Below are 25,505 nucleotides of genomic sequence, written 5' to 3' on the forward strand. Positions count from 1 at the left end.
AGTAGTGGCAAAAAGCAGCTGAGGGAAGGGAACTCTGCCCCCTCTTTTATGCGGCAAAAGGTGAGAAAGGAACATGGAGCTCCCCTAGAATGTTTGCGCTTCAGCATGTCTCCATGGTAAATCTCCATGTCATAATGACCAATGTGTGACCACTCAGGTGACCATTTAATGAATAACAATTACAGGTAAGCGCAACCCTGTTTTATCAATGATGTAAATGCAAGTAAATGTAATTTTTCCCCCTCTTATGAACTTGCTATCTTCCTAACCTGGCCCATGCTCAGCAAAGTACAAACAGAAGTTTGGGGGATTCCTGCCTGGATACGAATCACAAGACTTCCCACCTTGGGAGATATGAAAAATGTCCTGGGCACTATGTGAAAGTTCCCTGGGCAAGTTCAGAGTGCCTTTCTGTCTCCACTGAGTAGCTACAGAGAGGCCCCATGTGCCAGGGATTTGGGAAATGTTTTCCAGATCAAAGGGGCTTGCGGGGAGGAGTGAGCTCTTCAGGAAAGAGCATTGTGTGTTTTTGCCTGTTTTTTCTATTCACTGGTAATTTGGTCTACTTGAATAGTTTGAGAGTCTCTGGAACACAGTCCCTCTTGGCCTTAACGGGAAACTGAAATATCCTGCATTCTTGAGGAAGTACAGTGTTGAAGCGTCAGAAATGCCTGATACACCTAGCGCAAACCACTTTGAAGGCGCTGACATGCCTGCAACGCCGGCTGAGCCCACATCACCATTGCCTTCACGTCCCAAAACAGCATCCTCTCCGACATCTCCAAACAAAGTAAGTGGACAGGATTCTTCTCATGGTATGGTATGGTTTAGAAAAAGAAATCCCAGTTTCTCACTTTTACTTACACCATTTGCACTGTCACTCTTTATGGCGGTATACGTCACAATTGGGAAAGACTGTACCAAGGTCACCCAATGGCTGAGTAGAGATTAGAGTAGAGACCTCTCCAGATCTCTTTATACCAAGCCAAATCACATGTAATTGTTTCCTGTCTTAGACTGCACAAATAGGGACGTTGCCAGTTGTGCAAGCTCTGTCCGCTGCATTGGTGCTCAAGTTATAATGCAAAGTGAACTGCTATATGCTGATGATTTTTCCAATTAAGAGCATCAGCTCCCCTTTTGTAGGTAGCCATCCAGAACATCTAGTATGTGCATACCACAACTTGTACAAAATAATGTCTTTTATGAGCTCCATAGCAGTCAGTTTCATGTTCATGATGCAATTTTCACCACATAGAGACTGTGTCTCCAGCTTGTTTTAGTGGTTAAGAGTGGTGGCTTCTAATCTGGAGAGCCGGGTTTGATTCCCCACTCTTCCACATCCAGCCAGCTGGATGACCTTGGGCTAGTCACAGTCTTAATACTGCTGTTCTCACAGAGCGGTTTTGTCAGAGCTCTTTCAGCCCCGCCTACCTCACAGGGTGTCTGTTGTGAGGAGAGGAAGGCAATAGTAAGCTGCTTTGAGACCCTTTTAGGCAGTGAAAAGTGGGGTATATAAACTAACTCTCCTCCTTCCTCTTTAATTTGACAAGCTATGAATTTGTGGGTTAGTAAACTGCAAGTTGGAAAACTCAACAATGGCCACAGGATTGGAAAAGGTCAGTTTACATTCCAATCCCAAAGAAGGGCAATGCCAAAGAATGTTCAAACTACCGCACCACTGCACTCATTTCTCATGCTAGCAAAGTTATGTTCAAAATCCTACAAGCTAGGACTGAGAACTTCCAGAAGTACAGGCAGGATTTCGAAGAGGCAGAGGAACTATAGATCTAATAGATCTAATTGCCAACATACGCTGGATTATGGAGAAAGCTAGGGAGTTCCAGAAGAACATCTACTTCTGCTTCATTGACTATGCTAAAGCCTTTGATTGTGTGGAGCACAACAAATTGTGGCAAGTTCTTAAAGAGATGGGAATACCAGAGCATCTTATTTGTCTCTTGAGAAACTTATATGCAGGTCAAGAAGCAACAGTGAGAATTGAACATGGAATCACTGATTGGTTCAAAATTGAGAAAGGAGTTTGGCAAGGCTGTATACTGTCACCTTGCCTATTTAACTTGTATGCGGAGCACATCATGAGAAAGGCGGGATTAGAGGAGTCACAAATTGGGATCAAGATTGCAGGGAGAAATATCAACAACCTCAGATATGCAGATGATACCACTCTAATGGCAGAAAGTGAAGAAGAACTAAAGAGCCTGTTGATGCGGGTGAAGGAGGAGAGTGTAAAAGTTGGCTTGAAACTCAACATCAAGAAAACAAAGATCATGGCATCCGGCCCTCTCAATTCCTGGCAAATAGATGGGGAAGAAATGGAGATCGTGACAGATTCTATTTTCCTGGGCTCCAAGATCACTGCAGATGGGGACTGCAGCAAAGAAATTAAAAGACGCTTGCTCCTGGGGAGGAAAGCTATGGCAAATCTAGACAGCATCCTAAAAAGCAGTAACATCACCCTGCCAACAAAAGTGCATTTAGTCAAGGCTATGGTATTCTCAGTTGCAATGTATGGCTGCGAAAGTTGGACCATAAGGAAGGCCGAGCGTCAAAGAATTGAGGCTTTTGAACTCTGGTGCTGGAGAAGACTCTTGCGAGTCCCTTGGTCTGCAAGGCGAACAAACCGGTCAGTCCTAGAGGAGATCAGCCCTGATTGCTCCTTAGAAGGCCAGATCCTGAAGATAGAACTAAAATACTTTGGCCACCTCATGAGAAGGAAGGACTCCCTGCAGAAGAGCCTAATGCTGGGAGCGATTGAGGGCAAAAGAAGAAGGGGACGACAGAGAATGAGGTGGCTGGATGGAGTCACTGAAGCAGTAGGTGCAAACTTAAATGGACTCCAGGGAATGGTAGAGGACAGGAAGGCCTGGAGGATCATTGTCCATGGGGTCGCGATGGGTCGGACACAACTTCGCACCTAACAACAACAAAACTGCAAGTGGCCCTGACCCAGGTGACCCAGGTGATCCAGGCTCCGGATTTCATCAGGCTCCGGAAGCCAGGCAGGGTTGGCTCTAGCAAGTATTTGGAAGGGAGACCTCCAAGGAAGACCAGGGTCGTGTCTCAGAGGCCGGCAATGGCAAACCACCTCTGAATGTGTCTTGCTTTGAAAGCCTCACGGGGTTGCCATAAATCAACTGTGACTTGATGGCACTTTCCACCACCAAAGGGCAAGCAAGGGTTTGCAAGAAACCCATGGGGAAGTTCCCCCTCTTGTCACCATTTTCTTCTCGGACCTCTTACTGCCTGCTCCCACTGCTGCCTTTTCCCTTCAGCCTCCTTTTCTTTGCCAGCATTGTTCTTCCTTTGCCCTCCCTCCATTGTCACTGTTCCTCTTTCTTCCCCCTTCTTCCTTTCCCCACCCTCCTGATTCCTTCTCCCTTCTCCTGTGTCATCTTCTTCTTTGTCATCCACTTGCACTATCTCTGCTTACTCCTTCTTTTCCTAAATGTGCTTCTCATGCAGTGGTGGCTGCAGCAGCAGTCTTGGCTGCCTTACTCATCTAAGAGCCCCCACTTCTTTCCCTTACCGAGTTTCCTCACCACCAGCCACTGCTTCCTTACAATTGTTGACTCTTTCTTCCATCCACTACATGTTTTAATGAGGCTACTAAGCAACACACACACACACACACATTCCCCTAAAGGCAGCTACAAACTTGCAGTCTGCTGTTTTTTTGATCCACATTCTGGTTTAAAATTCTGAAAAATAAAAAAATCTTAAATACCTTAAAGTAGATAGAGCCATAAGAGCAGCCATGCCAGATCTAGCCCAGCATCCTGTTTCACAGTGTAGCCAGGCCTCCAGAAAGCTTACAAGCAAGGCATGGAGGCAAAGCCTCTCTATTGTTGCCTCCCTCAGCTGCTGTTCAGAGGGTCACTGCTTGACTCTGGAGATCCAGTTGATCCACTGAGGCAAATACTCCCATCTCCCAGGACTTTATTTAATCTCTCTTTTCAAGTCACCAGAGCTGGTGGTCATCATTACATCTTGCAAGCGCAAATTCCACAAGTTAGCCACTATTTGTCCTGTATATATTTCCCATTATTTTCATGGAGCTCCCATCAATGGGAGATGGAGGGAGAAAAATCTCTTATCCCTTTCTCTACTACATGCATAATTTTATAAACCTCATCTTTCACCTGAACTAACAAGCCCCAAATCAGTTAGAGAAAGTGTGCATCTATTTGTTTTCAACTACATTCTGTTTCTTGATAAGTAAAAGATAAGTGAGCAAAACCGGTATGTGCCACCACGTTAGGGGCATGGAATGTTAAATTATTCTAGACGGCTGACTCCACTGAAAAGCATTGCACTTGATGTAATGTGGAAATACTGACTGATGTGTGGTTTCTCTTATGGATCATTCACATTGCCTCATCTTATACTTCAGTATACAGCAGTGGCCCACTGGGCCTTTCTCCCAAGGAAATCTACATAGGCTGGAAGTTAACAGTTCTTGTGGAGGTCCCATTCATTTCAGTGAAACTCGTTCTGGAGATCTTATATCCATTTTTCTAAATTTGAAATGTCAAATGAGATGTATTTAATGTTCTGAATTTAAACAAAAAGCTATCTTAAAAGACTTATTCACCATTCAATTAATTTGCTTTTCAGTCTTTAATTATGCTCATTTTTAAAGCTACCGTTCTCTTATTTTTAGATATCGGATGCCAACAGGCCATATACTGCTGCAGTTCAGACTCCGCCTCTTCTTAACTGCAAACCAATTGAAAATAAAATCCAAAAAAGGGTCCAACACTGCTGGAAAGATATGTTGAAGGAATGCCGAGAGAAGGATGTTGACCGTGTAGGAGAAATCCCGACAGAAGATTTCTTAAGTAGGTCATTTTCTTAGCGTCTTAGAAGTAGAGTTACTTCTCAGGGTTACTTCTCACTGGGAGCTATGACAATTACAGCATCTCAAAACTGATTTAAAACTACTATATAGACATAAGCTATATTATAAAGTCAATGAACTTAGACGCTTGTAACTCTTCTTAGGATACTACTGTTAATGCATATCGTTCCTTTATATTGTTTCATAATTACCCATGCACCTGTTCTTCCCCACTTCCCTTTTTATTTTATCCACGTTTCAAACCCTATGTAATTAGACTACATTAAAATCATGAAAATATGTTCTGCTAGTGGAATGCAGGATTTTGGTTGCAATATGACAACCCTAACTTCCATCAATTCCCCTTATAAATATTTCTCTATGATTATTGACCTACTTGCCTGGTAATATACATTCACTGCTGCTGTGGGATAACAGTGGTCTTGGGATTATATTTGAGTCCAGAAACACATCTAAAGTTCACTCTACAAATTTATAAGACTGTGTCTATCTCAATTAGAAATGTAGAAACAGAACTGGAAGGGATTTCAAGAGTCATCTAGTCCAGGGCTTCCTAGACTTTTTCCACTCAGGACCCCTTCTCATGTGAGAAATCTTTACATGACTCCAAGTATATGGGTATATAAAATAGGTATACAAATCAAACATTTACTGATAATTAATCATAATGGATCCATGCGATGGTCACCTCTAGATTGGACTTCTGCAACTCGCTCTACGCAGGCCTACCCTTATCCTTGATCCAGAAACTACAACTGGTTCAGAATGCCACAGCCAGGATTCTCACCATGGAGATTTCACATCTGACCTACAACAACTCAGATGGCTTCCAACTGAATTCCAGATCAGGCTTAAGGTTTTGTTTCTTCCCTTCAAGGCCATATGCGGTCTGGGCCCAGTGTACCTGAGAGACCGTCTCTCTGCCTATTCCCCCGAAAGAGCACTACACTCTGCCACCTCCAACCGGCTGGTGATCCCTGGCCCCAAAGAAGCATGTCGGTCCTCAACAAGGGCCAGAGCTTTCTCTGTCCTGGCCCCCACCTGGTGGAACGAGCTCCCTGAGGAGATCAAGGCCCTGCCTGAACTTCCACAATTCCACAGGGCCTGCATTTACCACCCCCCGAAGATGCAAACAGGATTGTTTTTGTCTGCCCCAGTTGTGAGAAGGCTGGACAGGTAACTGAAGCCCAAAAAGACATTTTGTGCTAATGGGAGGCTTAAAAACAAAGTGCAGATATGCTGAATGATCAAGAGAAAGCTGACAGATCATCCGCCCCCCTTTCCCAGCTTATTTCTCATCTCCAGAAAACAGAAACGGGGCTGTGTTTTGCCTGCCTGATCCCAAGAAGACTGTGGGCATTTTAAAGATGATTTTATTTCACCTTGGATAATGTGGGTTTACAGTTGTGCTGGAACATGGACTGTGCCATTTAAAAAAAGAAAAATTACTCAGAGCGAACACAAAATAGGGGAGGGTGGGAGCGAGGGCAGGACAAAGCTGCTGAGACTATCGCATGTTTCCCCCTCCAAATGGTCTTATCCCTAGTTGCTCACTGGTGGCTCACCGGTGGTTTGCGCAATTTAAGGTGGTAAATCCACTTTCCTAGATTTACCACATCACAATTTAAAAATGGCCAAATCCCAACCCAGCTACTGGACAGCTTCGGGATGTTAGGGACACCATGTGGAGGAGGCTATATATGCTGTCAACATCCCAAGGCTGTCCAAGAACATTTTCCTTCTGTGGAAATGGCCATTGTTCTGGAGTGCCTTTAACATGTCCCACTGTTTTTTGCGGTACTATTTGTGCAATAGATCATTTCAATGGTTGTGCAGATGAGTCATAGGACACACTGAGAAATAATGCAGTAATTTTGTTTACATTTGATAGCACAGCATCAGAGCTATCTATCTCCTGAAAAAGTATTTTTTTTAATTTCCAATATATGCTCAAAGGATTCTCCTTGATAATTCATGCTGTACTGTCTCCTAATTAGTCTGTAGGAGTAAGTCCATCTCTTTTTAACAAGAGCTGTCTCCAAAAGCTTCAGCATGTCATGGGCAGACTTTTGTCGGGCCATTCCGCACCGGATCCATGTAGCAAATTGTTTGCTGAACGAAAAATCACCATTTTAAATAGTGAAATTTGTCGTTATGCATAACTGCCTTTGTAGTGGAATCCAGTTGCATTTCTATCATTTCCCACAGGGTTCCGGTCTCGGAAAAAATCGCTAGAAAGGAAGTGCTATTGCTGAGCCGCCCCCTGGCCGTCAAGCAGCCAATGGGCGGCCGTTAGCATGCTCCCAAACAGCCCCTTTCCCTTTAAGGAAGGTTAAAAAAAAAAAAACACGTTGCAACAAATATGCGTTGATTCGTTGCAATGGAGAGACCCATCCAGCTAGCAGGTGATGTTTGAGCTGCCGTTTCATCGTTGCCACGCTCCCCCCGAGTAAAAAAAAAAAAATCCCCCCCTCACGGGCACGATTTTCGGCCGAAAACAGTGTGAAAATAAAGTGAAAATAAAGTGAAAATAAACCAGCAAACGGGCTTGTGCTTGGTGACTTTAAACAGAGGGACTGCAGCCGGGGAAGCCTTGCGTTGATCTCTGCTCGCTCGGAGCAGAGCGAGCTTCGCCGGAAGATCAGAGGAGAGAGCCAGGGGGAGGGACTTTGCAGAAACCGCAACAATGGTAACGCACAGAACTTTCCCGCTAGTGTTGCAGATTGGTTGCAGCAGTGCAGCGCTTTCTGGAGGGTGAATCCACTTTTTGGGATTTCCCTGAAAGCGCTACAACGAAGCGCTTTTTGCGGATTGGTTTCAGGAGTGTTGCAGATTGTCAACGACGTCGTGCATAACAGCAAAACTGTAGTGATTTCAATTAGTAACCATTGTGCTATTTTGGACGAATGCGGAAAGCCCCTTAGTATATCAGGGCCTTCAGCTGTACATTAGGTGATAATTTAGAGGCTTTTGCATCTTTCTCTGTCCGGTTTCCATATTCTTGTTTGCATTTGGAGCTACAGGAGGTTCTTCCACAATTTTGATTAATTTCTCTGCTCTCAGTACCAGTTTCAGGTGTCCAACCCTGTCTGAAAAAGTTGCAGATTAGTTTTGCTCTTAAATCTGATCTGCCAGTTTCACTCATAGCTGTACAACAACAGAGATCAATCTGTGCTCTTCAAAAAGGGAGAAAACAAGCTGATTTCTCTGTCCAGTGATTTCTACCAAGCAAGCCTCTTGTTACTGGAGGAGATCAACATGTGCCAAAAGCTTCAGTTGCAACAACCATGTGTGCCTTTTTGTAAAAAAACAAATCATTAAAATATTATATAGGCTGGTCCCATAACTTGAAGGATATTAATTGGTAGACTTGTGGTAAAGTCTTAATATCCTAAAAGTTATCAGAGTGCCTGGTTTGGGTGATAAGTGCAGTGTGCAGCTGAGTGCGTGTGGTCAGAAAACAACAAAGACCTTCTCCAAGGTTGTCCTTTAGTAATATAGAAACTATTTATTAGTAAACTTAATTCTACACATAAAAAGGTAAAGAGAAGATTTCTATTCTAATCTAATTAGCTGGATGGGGACAGGTGCTGGAGGCATCTCCCTACTCACCATGTTTCAGCCTTGAAGGAAGTAGGAAACAGGAAGTTAACTCTCTAGGGACAGGTCAGTGTTCTTATCTATCTCACTAACTCCATGGTAAAGCGAATTCCATTTGCAGGTAAAGGCAAAGAGGTATCACCTTGGAGAGAGTTATTTCTAATAGGAACTGAATAGGATTGATAAACTTTTTCATGTTTTCTTTGAATGTGTATTATTCTTGTCCAGAACTAATTGTACTGTAAAGACATAGTTGGCATACTACTTATTCAGATATTCCTGTGTTTATTTCAGCTATAGCAGAGAAATTTCATTTGAATTTAACCAAAGAAGAAAGTAAGCAACTAGTAACGAAATATGATTTTCAAAGTTCTGGCAAATTTGCATATTGTGACTTCTTACAAAGCTGTGTGCTGTTGTTTAAACAACAAGACTCATCTCCTCTACAAAGGACTGTGATTCAAAATCCACAAATACCGGTAAGCATTCGTTGGGCAAATAGAGGGAATCTTTGAAGCCAAACAAAAGTATGTCTAAGTATTTTTCAAAAGAAATTATTCAGGATGACAAAAACTAAGACTATGAAGAACTATAGGAAGATGTCTTTGAATGGGGTGAATTGGCAACAACATGGCAAATGAAGTTCTGTGTTGTTAAGGAAGGGGGATTTTTAAGCATATGCTGAAGAGTCTGAAATGGCTGAGACTGAAAATGAAAGAAACAGAAACATAGATATGTAAGCAACCTCAAGGGTTATCTAGTCCAACTTCCTGTACAATGCAGGAAATTCACAACTACCTTTCCCTCCCTCCCCCGGAGACCCCTGCTCTATGCCCAGAGAAAGATTTAAAAAACCTCTGTTCTCTGACCAATCTGGCATGGAGGAAAGTTCCTTCCTGACCCCAAAGCATTTCCTTGGGCATATAAATATGGCCACAAGAGCCAAGCACTGATTCATCCCTTCCTGCCTTTCCTCTCATAAGTTACCTAAATTCATGGAATCAGCATTGCTGTCATATGGCTATCTAGCCTCTGCTTAATAATTTCCAAAGCTTTAGGAACTTGTTTTTAGTGTTTAAGGTAAAGGTATCCCCTGTGCAAGCACCGGGTCATGTCTGACCCTTGGGGTGACGCCCTCCAGTGTTTTCATGGCAGACTCAATACGGGGTGGTTTGCCAGTGCCTTCCCCAGTCATTACCGTTTACCCCTCAGCAGCAAGCTGGGTACTCATTTTACCGACCTCGGAAGGATGGAAGGCTGAGTCAACCTTGAGCCGGCTGCTGGGATCGAACTCCCAGCCTCATGGGCAGAGCTTTCAGACAACATTTCTGATGCCTTACCACTCTGCGCCACAAGAGGCTCCTATGCGCCACAAGAGGCTCCTATTCTAGTGTTTAGAGGGGAAACTTTAAAAATGTCTATCCTTTGGTTCTAGTCTAACCTTCTAGGACACCAGGAAACACTTGGCAGAGTTTAAATATATAAAATGGAGGTAAAGGACCAAGGTGTTTCAAAGAACACAATAGTTTCATTTAGAAGAGAAACAACTTAGTATAAAAGGAGAGGAGACAGAGTCAACTGTTGTTCTGCATTAATTCAGTATGTTCTGGAGGCAAGCAGGGAGGCGGTGTGCTCAAAAGAGCAGAACGTTTTCCACTGAGCCTATGAGGACATTGGAGGAGACTTGAAAAATATCAGGAAGTTCCTACTCTAACTAGGCAAAGCACACATCTCCTCCATTGCTCCTCAGCTCTCTGACCCACCATGTTGATCTATCTAGGACAGTGGTTCTCAACCACTTTGACGCAGCGGCCCCAAATGTGGCGGCGGGGTCAGCAGCGGCGGTGTGTGCATGCGCACAGGCAACATACGCATGCACATGTGCAGCGTGCCCATTCGTGCAGGCGCGCAGGCACACAACAGTCGGGAGGCAGCCATTGCAATGGCTCTGCTGCTGCCGCCTACCATCTCTGCCCGCCACCGCTGCCTGCTGCTGCCGCCAGTTGCTGCTGATTGCAGCTGCCGCCCACTACTGCTGCTACCCGCCACGGCAACTAACCTGGGGACCCTACAGATCAGGCCAAGCGACCCCAAATGGGGTTGTGACCCCTAGGTTGCGAACCACTGATATAGGAAGTACCCCAGTCTTTCTTGTACTTCCCTGCCTAACTCCTGTTGTGTATGTAGATCTGCTGAGGACTGAGCTTGAGGTCCAAGGCAGGATCAAAATCCTGGGCCACTTATTGGCTTGTGCCTGGCTGGCCAACCCCAGGATCTAGTCAATTCAAAGGTGTCACTGCAGCTTGGATTGGACAACTTGGGGCACGATCCACTAGGGATCCAATCGGTTGAAACTAACAAGCAGCCAATGGGAAGTTCCCATTCTGTATATATTGGGGGGTTTCTCAGTAACATTGTAGCATGAGCTGAACTAATAAAGAGCTGAAAGATTCCAGTGCCTCCCTGTTCTTTGAACCACGGATCTAACAGCTCTCTTGCTTGTTCCTCAGGTTCACTCATTCCTGATCATAAGCTCACTAGCTTTGTGATGCTATTTATATAGTTGTGCAACTGCAGACCCCACCCTCAACCAACTCATCAGGTGACTCACCTTAATCAGCAGACACAGGAAAAGGGGGCAAACACACACTACATAGAAAAAGCCTCAGAAAAAAGGAGGGGAAATACACACTGCACAAAACAAGCCTCAACTCACTTAAGGTAAAACCTAACATCAGGACCAAGCAGCCAACCATACATTTTGCACCAGAATCAAATGGCCAAGTCAGCATAAGTAATAAATTCAAGTCAGCATAAGTAATAAATTCAGGTCATTTCTGCATGGGAAAAATGTAGCTATACAGCCTCCGAATGTAGGCGGCGTATTCTGGCCTCTCCACATGATGTCGCCTACATCCAGAGGCTGGCTAGCAGCTGGCTCACAATTTCACCCTTATAAACTCGTGATTTCGGGAATTGTGAAAAGTGGATTTACCACTGTTAAATGTGCAAGCCACCAGTGAGCAACTAGTGAGCAACCAGGTCAAAGAACGTATGGAGGGGGAAAGGTGCAATACACTCAGCAGCTTTGTCCCGCCCTCCTCCCTCTATTTCCTGCCCAGCAAGGGAGGCAGATCCCCCCCGTCTGTTCAAACACCGTTAAGTCTCAGTGTCGGGGTTTTTTACTGCACAATTGGGCCCTTCTGGGGTTTCTCAAAGTCTGAAAAATATTTCAGAGGCTTCTCAATGGTAAAGTTGAGAGACTGCATTAATCATACAATAAGGCTTTGCTTCTTTGCCACGTTCTGTTTATTATTGATAGCTTGTTAGGCAGACATTACTAACTGATAAGCCTTCTCTTCATTCTGGCCATTTGGCAATTGTAATTTTATAAATCAATATTTTCTTTTTCAAGTCCTGAATAGAAGTCTATTCCCTGTGATAGCTTAATGGTGAAATTTAAGAGTCTTGATGTATTAATGGAGAACAATTTATCCTGTCTTTGTCAGAAATCCTTTGGGCCACAAACGCCAACATTTTTTAATGCAATGATGAGAATTCAGCCCCAGATCCTGTACTGCTGGAGGCCAATGAGACGAACTTTTAAGACGTATGACACAAGTGGGAATGGACTCCTCAGCATTCAGGATTTCAGACAGGTAATTGACTTTTTAGTAGTGACATGAGGGGCAGGGGGCTCTTAGCAGATGGTGTGGGAACCGTAGAACCATATTGTTCTCCTGACAACACTGAGAAAAGTAATTTCAAATATTACATAAGCCATAGGGGCAGAATGAAGTGCTTTACCTTCAGCCAAGAGTATGCATTCCCTGTTGTTTTGCTGCTGCAAACTTTTACAGGTAGCTCCTAATTTAAAACAAGCAGTGTTTTTTTGTGTGTGTGTTTTCTGTAGGTACTCCGAAAGTATAGCATCAACTTGTCCGAAGAAGAGTTTTTTCACATCTTGGAATATTATGACAAAGCCTTAACTTCCAAAATCTCCTACAACGAATTCCTCCGAGCATTTCTGCAGTAGAGGGAGAGCTATCTCCAGTCTTGAGAGCTCTGTAGACAAGAGCAGTGTGATTACCAAAACTGATTCCTTCATTTAAATCAAATAAAGTTACATAAATCCAATCTCTTGATTAAACAGTTCATCAGGAATCTTTTGACGCTGACATAGGAGAAACTACTGTGGGGACTGCGGAAATATTTCCATTGTCAGGGCTGTTAATTTTTAGATAATCCTTTTAACTGGGAAAACGGAAAACAATAAAAACCGTTACAGTGATGGTTTAGACTGAGATTCTTAATTGGCATTTCAAAAAAGAATAGCTTTAGTTTCTTTAAATTAAAATGTTTTATTAAGAAAATGAATTCTAAAAGGCACACGATTGAAAGCTTGTGCCCTACTTTTCCAGTTGCTATCAAATGCCTTAGTATTCTGTATTAAAAATCATTTCCATCCAAGATCCAGTCAAAACATCCTCCCTTCCTATCACAAGCTCTGGGTATGTAAAGTGCTGCCAAAATGCAGCTACCCTCTGGAGATCCCAGCAAGGGGCTTTCAAGGCAGGTGAAAAGCGGAGGTGGTTTGCCCTTGCCTTCATCTAGACAGTCTTCCTTGGCAGTCTCACTTCCAAGTACCCGCCCTGCTTAGCTTCCAAGATCTGACAAGATCAGGCTATACCACGCCTGAGACATTCCCTTCCACCAGGAGCTCTACACCTCCACAACGATTTGCAACATTTTGGAGTAGTACTTGGAACCCTTCTAGATGAACAGTTATTCTGGTGCCTTCTCTGGTTCTGTTTTTTAAAGCAGCGGGGAGAGGGGCTGGGAAACTTGGACTTCAGCCACAGGCCCTTAATTAGCATATTGTGCTGTTTTACTTTCCACCAGTCATTGCACCTTCTTGATGACTTTAGGAGAATGCTCTTATTCTGTGTAAGCCCATCTGTTTGCCTGAGGTATGCTTCCATTGTCTGGAACAGAACGAACTATAGACAGGTAGGAGCATTTTGCTTGTAATTGCTAGAAAGGCAAAGGCAGGGTGGGTGGGTAGGGGAGATAGGCAGAAAGCCTGCTTTGCAGACTGCAGCAGGGGTGGTGGCAGAAGGTACAAGTCTTGCCACAAGACACACCAAATCAAAGGAGCAGTGAAAGGCCATAATACAGACCAGCTGCATCTCTTATGAAAGAAAACTGCAGTGTCTCAGTGTGTAGTGTTTCAAGAAAACCACCCAGGAGCAAAGTATTTTCCCGTCTTCTCATTTGCTATTAAAGTCAGGCAGCCCATCATATTCACTTATCAAGCGAGCAATGGGGTGCTGTATTTAAGCGACACCAGAGGGAGAAAGGCATGGGCACTTCTTGTTGTCTTGCATATTTGTCTTGGGCTCTTGAATCATTTTTTTGTTTTAGCATGCCTGGCTGAGTTCTGGTCTCAGATCTGACCTAGGAAAGTAATTCCAGTCTTGGGTAGGAAAGAGCTGGGTTAGTTTCCTTTGTTATTGTGTAAAAGCGCCATTCTGCTCCTGCTTGAGAAAGAAGAAAAACTTTGCCCTCATCCCTGCCTCCTAGGACCTGCTTGTTAAGTGAAAGAGGGAGGAGATCTGCCTGGAATGAAGGAGGGAGGGTGTCGTTGAGGAGAACCTCCTTAAACCTTTTAAGAACCTGATTGCAGTTGAAGGAGTTGCAGACAAAAATGGGTAAGCCCACTGAACCAACTATCAGAGTCACATCGTAAGATGACTGACCAGCACAGAAATTGTTTTTCTAGCTCTTGAAATTTTGAATTATACTCTGCACAGGCAAATTCCTATCAGTGTGATGCACAGAGACTGAAAAAGCATTGCTAATTCAGATATTTATAAAAATATAATTGCTGCATTCTTTGTGTACAACAGCTTGCTTCTCATCAATACTTAAACCACACAATAAAACAAGATTTTAAAATATTTTTATTTGTCTAACATGCTTGACATATAGTTACAACATCCAGTTGTGCCAAAATGATTCAACTTTGATAACCTCAAATGCTTCTTAATGTTTCCTTTTTAAAGGTAACAACTGCATTTTATCTTGAAGGAAAAATACTGTTTAGGGAATACTTCCTAAACACCATAGAAATTTTGTTGAGGCAAAGAAAAAGGCCTCTTGTAACGGAAAGCATTGCCTCCTTTTAAAAATGTTTCTGAAGTGCTATGCTGACAACTTTCTGGCTTTTCACTACAAAACCTAGGGGTTTTTCAACATTCTCATTTAACTTGCTGTTAAGTTCCCATTTTTTCACACACACACCCCTTTGCTCCCTCTAATGGTTGATATAGCTGTATTTCTAGCATATCTCCCTGCATATAAATCGGAAATGAAGCTCTTTGAAATCAAATTAACTCCTAGAGGGAGCAAAGAATGTGCAGAATGGGGTGGGGGGGGGTAGTGTGTGTGTGTGTGACAGAGAGAGAGAGGGGGGGGTAAGAATTTAACAACAAATAAAATGAGAATGCAGAAAAGCTCCTAACCAGACTTGGCTTTTAAAATTAGCCATAGCAAGACTGGTTCACAATCTCAAATTTCTTCACAGTTGCCTGACCACATGCAGAAAAACCAAGTTGAACTTCGTTGTACATGTAGGGAGATGGCAGCTACCGCTGCATGAATACTTACACATTTCCCTGCAGCTGTGATTAGTGATACCTGCCACCTCCCTGCACAAACAACCTATTTCACATGAACCCTTCAGTACGCTAACCTAAAAGTATACACTTGAGTGTGCAGAGATGAGTATGGACCATAAATAATACAAAGTTGCCATAAAATGATGAGGCTGGTTTTATGTTCCAGGTTTCAGGGCTGGCAAGAGATTATTGAATGTGTGTGGGTTTATCCTGAGAGTACAAATTGGAGAACAACATGAAACAAATTTATAAGTCTTTATACCTCAGATTTTATCCTGAGCCCCCCGCTTATAGAAAGGAAGGAAGGGCAGATACTGCTGTCAAAATGCATATTCATGTTTCTAATAGTGGGCTCTTGTGGATTGCCACTCAGTATGGAAAACCTTTTCTTAAAACAAAAGCTGCTTAGAGTTCTCTCTCTCCCCCCCCCCCCCCCCCCCGTTGGCACTTTAAAGTGAATTTCAATGCATGATTTGACAAAGTGCTGTATCTGATGGGCTAAAAAGTTGATTTTTTCCCCTCTTTAGAGTAGTAACAACATCATACTCTAGTACATTTCAATTAAATCTGAGTAGATGTGGATTTCACTTGATTCTAGTATTACTGTCCACAAATAATCAACGTGGAACATTATAATAGATGAGACTTATTTTACTGGAGCCTCTGAACATTGGTACAAATATTGCCCATAGAATTAAAACAGAAAAAGGATTTACAGTAACAAAATTCTTTAGCTTTTTTTTGCTTTAGCTTTTACAGAGGGGGCAAATTTTCAAGTCCTGAGTTTACAGCTAATTTTAAGCCATGTCCTTTTTTGCATTTTCTTATATTTATTACAACACTTAAACAATCTGGACATATCACTTCAGATTTTGTGTCAGATACAACAAGACAAAAGTTTTAACTGCACTAGGTTTAAGAGACTGGAAGATTGTACATTTGAAAAGCATACAAAATAACCTTTTAAATACATGAGCGTACCATGTTATACCTGCAGTGGTAATTTTTAAAAATGTAATACAATCGCCCCGCCCCAGCATGTTCATCTGATTGACAGCTTTGAATGAATAAATGTCTGTATTTAACACATTAAAACTGTAAACATTTATAACAAAACATTTTAGGGAATCAATTTCTTTATAGTAAGCTTAATTTTATATAGAATACATACAAAAAGTACTGATGTCTCTTTGTATAATGAAGATTCTACTAAAAAGTTCTTTTTAAAATGGAAAATGCTGGATTCCTTAAAGCACTTCTAGAAGACCATTATCCCAAATTGCCTTTGCCCCCCCCCCCATCCATTCACACTGCTCCAGATTGTCCATAGAAAAGCATTTGTGTAATTTCTCACATGTTTTGCTAGTGGCACAAAGCTGTAAATGCTGTGCTGTAGACTCCAGGCCTATGGCATGCAATAATCAAGTGTTTCTTGGAGTAGGCAGATCAATAACTATGGGAGGATTGAGTGGCTGGTAATTCACTGTGCACACAGAGGCATTCACATACGTTGTAGTTCCATCAGCCATAACTCCATAACCTAAATACAGACAAACAAAATTATAGCTGTTAATAGTAATCTCTAATGCTTTAAGAGGGAAAAGCTGAGGATTCAAAAGCAGTGAATGGAGAGTTCTTTAAAAAATACAAAAACACTGATCTGAAGATAGGGTAACAAGGTGGAATCAGCAAAGGGGGACGACAACGTGGGAGCATGGTCCAGGAGCTCCGCAGCATGCTAATGTCACACAAAAACGATGTTAGTATGTTGGAGATGTCTGGGGTAATGGTCTGGCCTCAAGCTTGCTCCCCGCACCTGAAACTTGTGGAGCCTCTGTCTGCGCCTTCCATTGTGCCCATTCTACCCCAAAACTTTCAGAAGAATTTAAACACTATAGGAAAACATGGGAACAATCTAATAAAACAAAAGAAGCAACTAATTCTTGGATGACCTCCATCGCCAGCTTGACCAAGGCGGCTCTGCTGTGCTAGTTCTTTTAGATCTGTTGGCCGCGTTTTATGTGGTCGATCACGAGCTGCTAGTGAGCCGTCTCGCCGGTATGGGGATATGGGGTACAACCTTGCGCTGGATACACTCCTTCCTCCAAAACCGAACACAAAGGATAGCTGTGGGAGAGGAATTATATACCTCTTACCGGCTCCCTTGTGGGGTCCCTTATGCGCTCTCTGGCTCAACTGATGCGGAGTTATGGGCTGGGTTGCCATCAGTATGCTGATGACACTCAGCTCTTTCTCCTAATGGACGGCCACCTGAACTCCCCCCCGGAACCATTCACCAGATGTTTGGAAGCAGTGGCTGGATGGCTCGATCAGAGTCGCCTGAAACTCAACCTCTCCAAGACGGAGGTCCTGTGGTTGGGCCGTAGGGGAGCAGACCAGGAAGCACGCTTGCCCTCTCTAGCCGGGACACAACTTAAGACCACGTCTCAGGCCAGAAACCTGGGGGTGACCATGGATGCCTCACTAACACTCGAGGCACAGGTCAAACAGGTAGCTGGCCAGGCATTTTTCCATCTCCGCCAGGCTCGGCTACCAGCGCCCTATCTGTCCTCTGAGCACTTGGCCACAGTGATCCATGTGACAGTCACCTCCACATTAGATTTCTGTAACTCGCTCTACACTGGCCTGCCTTTGGGCTTGATCCGGAAACTGCAACTGGTCCAAAATGCGGCCGCTAGGGTCCTACGGCTACACCTTGGAGGGCACATATCCAGCCAGTGCTGAGGCAGCTGCATTGGCTACCAGTTATCTTCCGGATCAGGTTCAAGGTTTTGGTTTTGACCTTCAAGGCCATCTGTGGTCTGGGCCCAGTGTATATGAGGGACCACCTATCGCCCTATGCCCCCTGCAGGGCCTTACGCTCTGCGGGGGCTAACCTAGTGGTCATTTCCGGTCCCAAGGAAGCTCGCCTGGCCTTGGCCAGGGCCAGGGCCTTTTCGGTCCTGGCCCCAACCTGGTGGAATGAGCTCCCGGAAGAGCTGCGGGCCCAGTTGGAATTGTCATCATTCCGCAGGGCCTGCAAGACAAAGCTCTTCCGCCAGGCTTTCAGTTGAGTCCGGGCAGCAAGAAGATCTAGCCCCCCTTACAAATGTGACGGTTGCATCTGTCATCTGCCCTTTCCCTTCTTAGTGGGTGTGGAATTGGGTTAGCTATATTGAATTTTGGCGCCATTCTTGTCTTAACTTTTGTATTAATTGTATTATGTTTTATTGTGCTTTTATTGTTTTAGTGTATTGGTTTTATGTGACCCGCCTCGAGCCTCCGGGGGGAGGCGGGATATAAATTAAACAACAACAACAACAATAATAATAATTGTATGGCTAAAACATGAATCTGTGTCGAGACGCACAATGAAAAAAAGTAAAAAGTCTATTATATGAACAACTCTTCATTCTAAGCAAAATGAAGTACCGTATATACTTGCATATAAGCCGAGTTTTTCAGCACAGTTTTTAGCACTTAAAAGACTTCCTCAGCTTATACACGGGTAATTGATTAACAGCCTGCCCCCAGCAATCCAGTCGCAGCATTGCATTTGCACCATCAGCAGTTTGCAAGTGAGCTAATTGCAATTAACCTTTGCCTTCTGCAAAGATCTTAAAAACTAAGCTTTTTGCAAGTGAGCTAATTGCTCCCAGCTAACCATGGGCTTCTGCAAATATCTTGAAAGCTGAGCTTACTCATTGCATTTGCAACTTGAGCTCTTCGCAAGTGAGCTAGTTGCTCCCAGTTAACCTTTGCCTTCTGCAAATATCTTGAAAGCTGAGCTTACTCTGGCAGCTTGTAGGATATCAATGGTTTGACTGAGGAATTCCGATATTTTCCCCCTGCTTTTTCTAATTACTTCTTCCAAATTATTCTTTTGATTTCTGTGGGTGGGGTGGCTTTTGGGGGTGCTTTGGGATTTACTGTTTCTTCTAGTGTTTCTTTCTTCTTTTATCTGAGGGGCAACATTGTTTGCCTTTTCTTCTTGGGGTTGTGTTTCTTTTAAAAGTTGGTTTTTACAGTTCTTTCTTTCAGTTTTCAGTTTCACAGTTCTTTATTTCAGTGTTTTGTTGTTTGGGGGCACTGTAGCCCCCAATTTGGTAGCTGTTGTACTTTTTGTAGTAGGTTGCCAACTTTGGGTACTATTCTTCTGCTCTGGTTTGCTGGCCTGGGAGGCACTGTTTGGTTCTCCTGCCAGAGCTGTTCTCACAGAGCTGTTCTGTCAGTGCTCTCTCAGGGTGTCATAAAGAGAAGAAGGGAAGGCAATTGTAAGCCACTTTGAGGGCCTTTTCGCACGGGGATCTTTGTTGCAAATTGTTTGCGGAATGAAAAATCGCCATTTAAAATAGTGGAATTTGTCGTTATGCATACCTGCCTTTGTAGTGGAATCAGTTGCGTTTTTTAGCGTTTCCCACAGGCTTCCGGTCTCGGCAGAAATCGCTAGAAAGGAAGCGCTATTGCCAAGCTCGTCCCGCCCCTGGCCGTCAAGCAGCCAATGGGCAGCCGTTAGCATGCTCCCAAACAGCCCCTTTCCCTTTAAGAAAGGTTTAAAAAAAAAAAAAACAGACCCATAGCAACGAATCTAGGTAGATTCGTTGCAACGGAGAGACCCATCCAGCTGCCTAATGTGAGCTGTCGTTTGATTGTATGATCGTTGGCACGCTGCCTCGAGTGATAAAAAAAAAATCCCCCCCCCCCTTTCACGGGCCCGATTTTCGGCTGAATTTATGTGTAAAAAATAAAGGGACTTTATTTCAGCAAACGGGCTTTTATGTGGTTTGTGCTTAGTGACTAAAGGTGAAGGACTGAAGCCAGGGAAGCCTCTAAACAGAAAGAGGCTCGCTGGTGCGTTTATCCCCGCTCGCTCGGAGAAAAAAAAATGGCGATCGCTTCGCCGGAAGTTTGGAGGACAGGCTCAGGAGGAGGGACTTTGAAGAACCAGCAACAATGGTAACGCACAGGTCCTTAGCGCTACTGTTGCAGATTGGTTGCAGGAGTGTATCGCTATCCGGAGGGTGAATCCACTTTTCTGGATTCCCCTGAAAGCGCTACAACGAAGCGCTTTTTGCGGGTCGGTTTCAGGATTGTTGCAGATTGTCTACGACATCGTGGGTTATGGCAAATTAGTAGCGTTTCCAATTAGTAACCATTGTGCTATTTTGAAGCCGTGCAAAATGGCCCTGAGACTTACAGAGAAAGGGGGTACAAAAACCAGCAGCTATTCATCCTCTTGACTTTTCTGTATTTGTTGGGGGGGGGGCTGGATAGGAAAGCCTGTGGTGATTGAGCATGGATTAAGCGCTTTGGCCACCCTGTAAATTTACCAGTAGCCTGCTGCATTTCCCACCCTCAGCTTATATGCAAATCAATAAATCTGCCCAGATTTTGTGGTAAAATTAAGTACCTCGGTTTATATGCAGGCTGGCTTATATGCAAGTATATACGGTAATTTTGGGGATTGTAATTTGGGATTTAATTTTTGTATTTTTATATTTTATTTGTTATTTTTTAGCTTTGCTGCTGAGGAAATCTTTTTGAAACAAGGATTTAAGGGAACCTTGTTCAGTATTGAACTGAAACTGGAACCCCCACCTCCCTAGTCACCGGGAAGGGCAGGAACGCCAGATTTCCCATTAAAGTCAGTGGTGCCATTGACTTGAATGGGTGCTGAAGCCAAATTGGTCTGGATCGGCCCTTGGTGCACAGGCCTATTTGCCATCTGTTTTATTTCTCAGGCTTTAAACAGACATTTCTATGACTTCACTCTCCCATGTGTTATTAGTTTTAATCTGTCACTGTTGACATTTGTCCATTGTTATCTAATAGCAAGTGAATGGGAGTCGCCAGTGCTGTAGAAAACTCTGGCATCTAATCTGGAAGCCGCACAAAAAAAGTTGTTTAATTTACTTTTGTTTTGGGATGGCCATTGTTTTGTCATATAGTTGGAGGTTAGTTTATTTTCCCTCTGTTTTGTCTTACTAACTTTATATGTTTTTTAAACATTTTTGGTAAATATTCTACAGACATCAAGGTTCTATGACATTTTGTAACTTTTCAATGACAGGGGATTTGAACATTTAGGATAAGTGTTATATTCAATGTGATATCGTGGGATGTTAAGAACCTCAAGAATTCCCTTAAGCGTGAAAACGTTACTTCGAAGTTGAAAGAAAAAGCTGATAGGACTGTTTGTTTTACAAGAAACTCATATAATGGCAAAGGATAAGATTTGGGTTTCTTTTCAGGTTCAGCAAGTAATTACAGATCCAAATGGTCACTTTATTACTTTGGTCTGAAAAATTCCGATTGTATTATTTTTATGATTAATGTCTATGGTCCAAATGTGAATTCACCAGGTATGTTCCATCCATGTTTCAGCCGCTTGGTAAATTTTACATATGACTATCTGTTGATGGAGGGTGATTTTTAATGACATATTAGATAAAATCCACACAAATCCTACATGGCTGAAATAAGTTTGATTGATTCTTGCATCCAATACACAGAGATTAATCTTTAATTTCTTCTGAGCATCATAATTGTGTTCTTGGTTCAGCTTGTCCGATGCCCCAGATTACTGCCTGTGATATAGCTATTTATCTCTAACCTACACACCCCTCTCCCTGTATCTTTAGTTCTTCAGTTTTCAACCCAGATTAGATAATCTGATTTATGTTTTAATATTTTTCTTCCTAATGTTGAGACTTTTAAAAATCAGATGATAGCTGAGTTTTCAGAGTATTTTAATATTCATCAAGGAACAACAAGAATTTGTGCTATTGAAAGAGATGCTTGTAAAGCTTTTACTAGAGGGAGAATCATTGCTTATGCTTCTCATAAGAAGCAGTTTAAAGAAATGAAAGGACTTTGAAGCTAGATTAAAATATCTGGTTAGTTAATGTGCTATATCTTCCGTAACAGATATTTTATTGGGAACTCCAAAAGGTTAAATATGAACTAAATAATGTACTTTCAGAAAAGCAGAATATACTTTGATTTGTCTGTACCAGTCAAATTGGAAAAGTGGTGAGAGATGAAGTAAAGTTTTAGCTTATTGTTTTAAGACAGCAACAAAATAAAAACTATGTTCCTTTGATCAAAGATGAAAAGAATACAATACATACTCCCTCTACTGAAATAAATTCATAGTTTTATAAATTTTATTCTCAACTGCAAGAACGTAAGATCCCTGCTGGATCAGCCCCAGCGGTCCATCTAGTCCAGCATCCTGTCTCACACAATGGCCAACCAGATCCTCCAGAGGGCAAACAACAGGGGAGGATGAGATATTCCCTTGATGTTGTCACTTGGACCTACTATTCAGAGGTTTAGTGTTTCTGAACACGGAGGTTCTCCTCACTCACCATGGCTAGTAGCCACTGAGATCTATTCTCTCTGAATCTATCCAATCCCCCATTAAAACTGGTCCATCATCAGAGGAAGGGGTCCCATATATTTCCCTCTTCCTCAGCTAAATGCCCTCCAACTCAAACATGTCAGCCCAGGAAGGGGACAGTTCAAGTAGGTTCTTCAAGGTCTCATCCAGAAACCTATTTCTCTCCCTTGAATCATCCTCCTTCCAGCAAACAGGTGATCCATGGAGAGCTTCTCTGTAGATCCCCTGGGCTTTGTGGGGAAGGCTGGTTAGAGCTTCTCCCCATGCACAGCCCAATAAATAGTTGACCCTTGGAGAGAAGCCCCTCCACCGATCCCTTGGGTTTAAAACTCCCCAGTTAGGGAGCCTGGTCAAGCACTCTCAGGGAATTCCTAGCCCTCAGGTAAACTAACCTTGTGCAATATACTCCACACTACTATAGGTTTCTGTACACTCTTTCCTATTCTAGTATACATGACTAATTTTGACAATAGAAGATTTCAAATGGTCTACGATACCTCCTGTTACACTGAGATAAGAGAAATGCTGTGCCATGTGGGAGGTATTCTTCCTTCTACATGACAGGATTCACCATGATTGGTGGGTGTTAACATTGTCACTACAGATCCTGGGGCAGCTGCTTTGCTCTCAGCTCTTTGGGATTGGGTCACTTCTTCTCTCTGCTGAGATACCGGAATCTATTGTTGTTTGTTATGTTGTCATCAGTGACAGGCCAGTGACTCACTGCCTGAGTCAAGATGATTTTAAGAACTTAAATTAGTTGACAACCGTAGTTTACATCACAGTAATGATTGCCTAGCCTGGGATTTCATACACAAGTAAGGCTTCTGACCTTCATGGATGTGTCCAAAAACATGAAGACGAGGTTGTATTCGCCTCTGGACTGTATTCAACAGCTCAACACACCCCACTCTTTGCATTTTCTTGGGAACCCAATCTAGGAAACCTTCACAATAAAGAAAAGTAAAAGAACAAAACAAATTAATTGTGGGAATTTATACTTTAAATATTAAAAATTCACATAGTTGAAAGCCTCTTAATTTTTATGAGAATGTCTGGAGAATTACCTTTGAAAGGTTATATAATCGTTGGTCAATATGCAGAAAAAGAACTGAATAAAATAGAATAATAAAACTATGCAAACAGAGTTCATTGTGACACAAACAGTTACTGAAAAGAAATCTTTCCCTCTCAGAATATTAAGGTGCAGGGGATTTTAAATAAGTACTGATATAATTGTTCTTGTTAATGATTATAAAGTTTTCATCTCATTTTCCCAGCTGTTGTTTAAGATGCCATCTGAGTCCTACTGAAGTAATGAGATAGCAGAATACAAGGAGCCATAATGTTCAATACTTGGGGCCTCTACCAACTTCTCATGCACCCAATACAATTATAACTGTGATTAAAAACTGACATTTATTCTGATGCATTATATATGATGTTAGTAAAGCTATTTGTATTCAAAGCTTTGTATTTTCATGTTAATTAAAGTGATTTACAAACTGAGCAGAAAAAATAAAATAGCACCAAAATAGCAAATATTTTTGCCTCAGAATAAAAGCATTATAACTTACCTGTAAAAAAATCCTTATGAAGAAATAGATTGCTTGAATTGGATCTTAGTAGAATCATATTTAGCATATTGTAGTCTGATATGGTATGCAGGGATGGACATGAATTGAGAGAGACAGTTTGGTTCATGGAGGGCCCAGTTTGTGAATCACAAACTGTCACGAACGTTTAGCCTCCAAACAAACCAGTTTTATTTTTGAGGTTCATGATGTGGTAGAATTCCCCCCCCCCCATACTAGATACACCAAACTTGCAGGAAATTTCAAGCTGACTCTCCACTACCTGCCCTCCTGGTGTGATGAGGACTGGATTTAGGGGGTTGAGTTATGTTCCCCAAAGTAGGTGTTCTCAGGAAAGTGCTTTCTGAGGAATTGACAGGCCCAGGATCAGGACTGTATAGAACAGATCTAGAAATATTAAAGTTGCAGCAAACTTCTCCCAGTTTCTCCCTTAAATGCCTTCCAAGTTCCTCCCCTCCTGTTGCTTTGAAGTTTGGTAACATTTAGATTTAGTGGAGACAGTCTGACTGGAAATAAATCTATTAATGAACTGGCATGCTATGAACTGCTTGAAACTTCACGCCAGTGGCCTGCCATGAACTTGAGTTCATAAACCACAGCAGCCTTTTCCAACCTTTAGACCATGGTCAAAAGGTTCAATTTTTCAGGGTTCAAGGAGCCCAGCAAGTGATATCAGCTGGCCACGCCTCCTTATCATGCTCCCATAAATTCCATGTCACCAGAAGTGATATCACCATGTGCGTTACAGTCAGTCTTGAGGAGGACTGAGGGAGGGGGAAAGATAGGTGGTGATTTAAGGCAGGAGTAGGTATGTAGGTATGGCAAATAAATGGGGAAGAAATGGAGGTTGTGACATTTTATTTTCCTGGGCTCCAAGATGCAGATGGGGACTGCAGCAAAGAAATTAAAAGACGCTTGCTCCTGGGGAGGAAAGCTATGGCAAATCTAGACAGCATCCTAAAAAGCAGAGACATCACCCTGCCAACAAAAGTGTGTTTAGTCAAGGCTATGGTCTTCCCAGTTGCAATTTATGGCTGTGAAAGTTGGACTATAAGGAAGGCCGAGCGTCAAAGAATTGAGGCTTTTGAACTCTGGTGCTGGAGAAGACTCTTGCGAGTCCCTTGGACTGCAAGGCGAACAAATCGGTCAGTCCTAGAGGAGATCAGCCCTGCCTGCTCTTTAGAAGGCCAGATCCTGAAGATGAAACTCAAATACTTTGACCACCATATGAGAAGGAAGGACTCCCTGGGGAAGAGCCTAATGCTGGGAGCGACTGAGGACAAAAGAAGAAGGGGACGACAGAGAAGGAGGTGGCTGGATGGAGTCACTGAAGCAGTCAGTGTGAG

At 42.9% G+C, this 25,505-nt stretch overlaps 2 protein-coding genes across 8 annotated transcripts in view; one reads left to right on the top strand and one right to left on the bottom strand.

Annotated features, from left to right (window-relative positions):
• EFCAB6 (EF-hand calcium binding domain 6) overlaps positions 1–12,619 on the top strand; it is a 103,608-nt gene extending 90,989 nt beyond the window's left edge. For 4 of the 5 annotated variants that reach the window (XM_077337812.1, XM_077337813.1, XM_077337814.1 and 1 more), the window contains 5 exons: positions 575–790; positions 4,685–4,862; positions 8,777–8,961; positions 11,992–12,141; positions 12,396–12,619. In XM_077337812.1, the coding sequence (XP_077193927.1) occupies positions 575–790; positions 4,685–4,862; positions 8,777–8,961; positions 11,992–12,141; positions 12,396–12,518 (852 nt within the window). In that variant the 3' untranslated portion in view covers positions 12,519–12,619. Of the gene's footprint in view, positions 1–574; positions 791–4,684; positions 4,863–8,776; positions 8,962–10,992; positions 11,204–11,991; positions 12,142–12,395 lie in introns of those variants that run through there. The other variant, XR_013231062.1, reaches the window with a different exon arrangement.
• Positions 12,620–14,428: 1,809 nt separating this feature from the next.
• The window catches only part of MPPED1 (metallophosphoesterase domain containing 1), an 89,623-nt gene continuing 78,546 nt past the window's right edge, over positions 14,429–25,505 (bottom strand). For all 3 annotated transcript variants that reach the window (XM_077337818.1, XM_077337817.1, XM_077337816.1), the window contains 2 exons: positions 23,397–23,510; positions 14,429–16,702 (listed from right to left, as the gene is read on the bottom strand). In XM_077337818.1, the coding sequence (XP_077193933.1) occupies positions 16,584–16,702; positions 23,397–23,510 (233 nt within the window). In that variant the 3' untranslated portion in view covers positions 14,429–16,583. The remainder of the gene's footprint in view (positions 16,703–23,396; positions 23,511–25,505) is intronic.

The sequence above is a fragment of the Paroedura picta genome, chromosome 5 (genome assembly GCF_049243985.1).
Source record: "Paroedura picta isolate Pp20150507F chromosome 5, Ppicta_v3.0, whole genome shotgun sequence".
NCBI lineage: Eukaryota > Metazoa > Chordata > Lepidosauria > Squamata > Gekkonidae > Paroedura > Paroedura picta.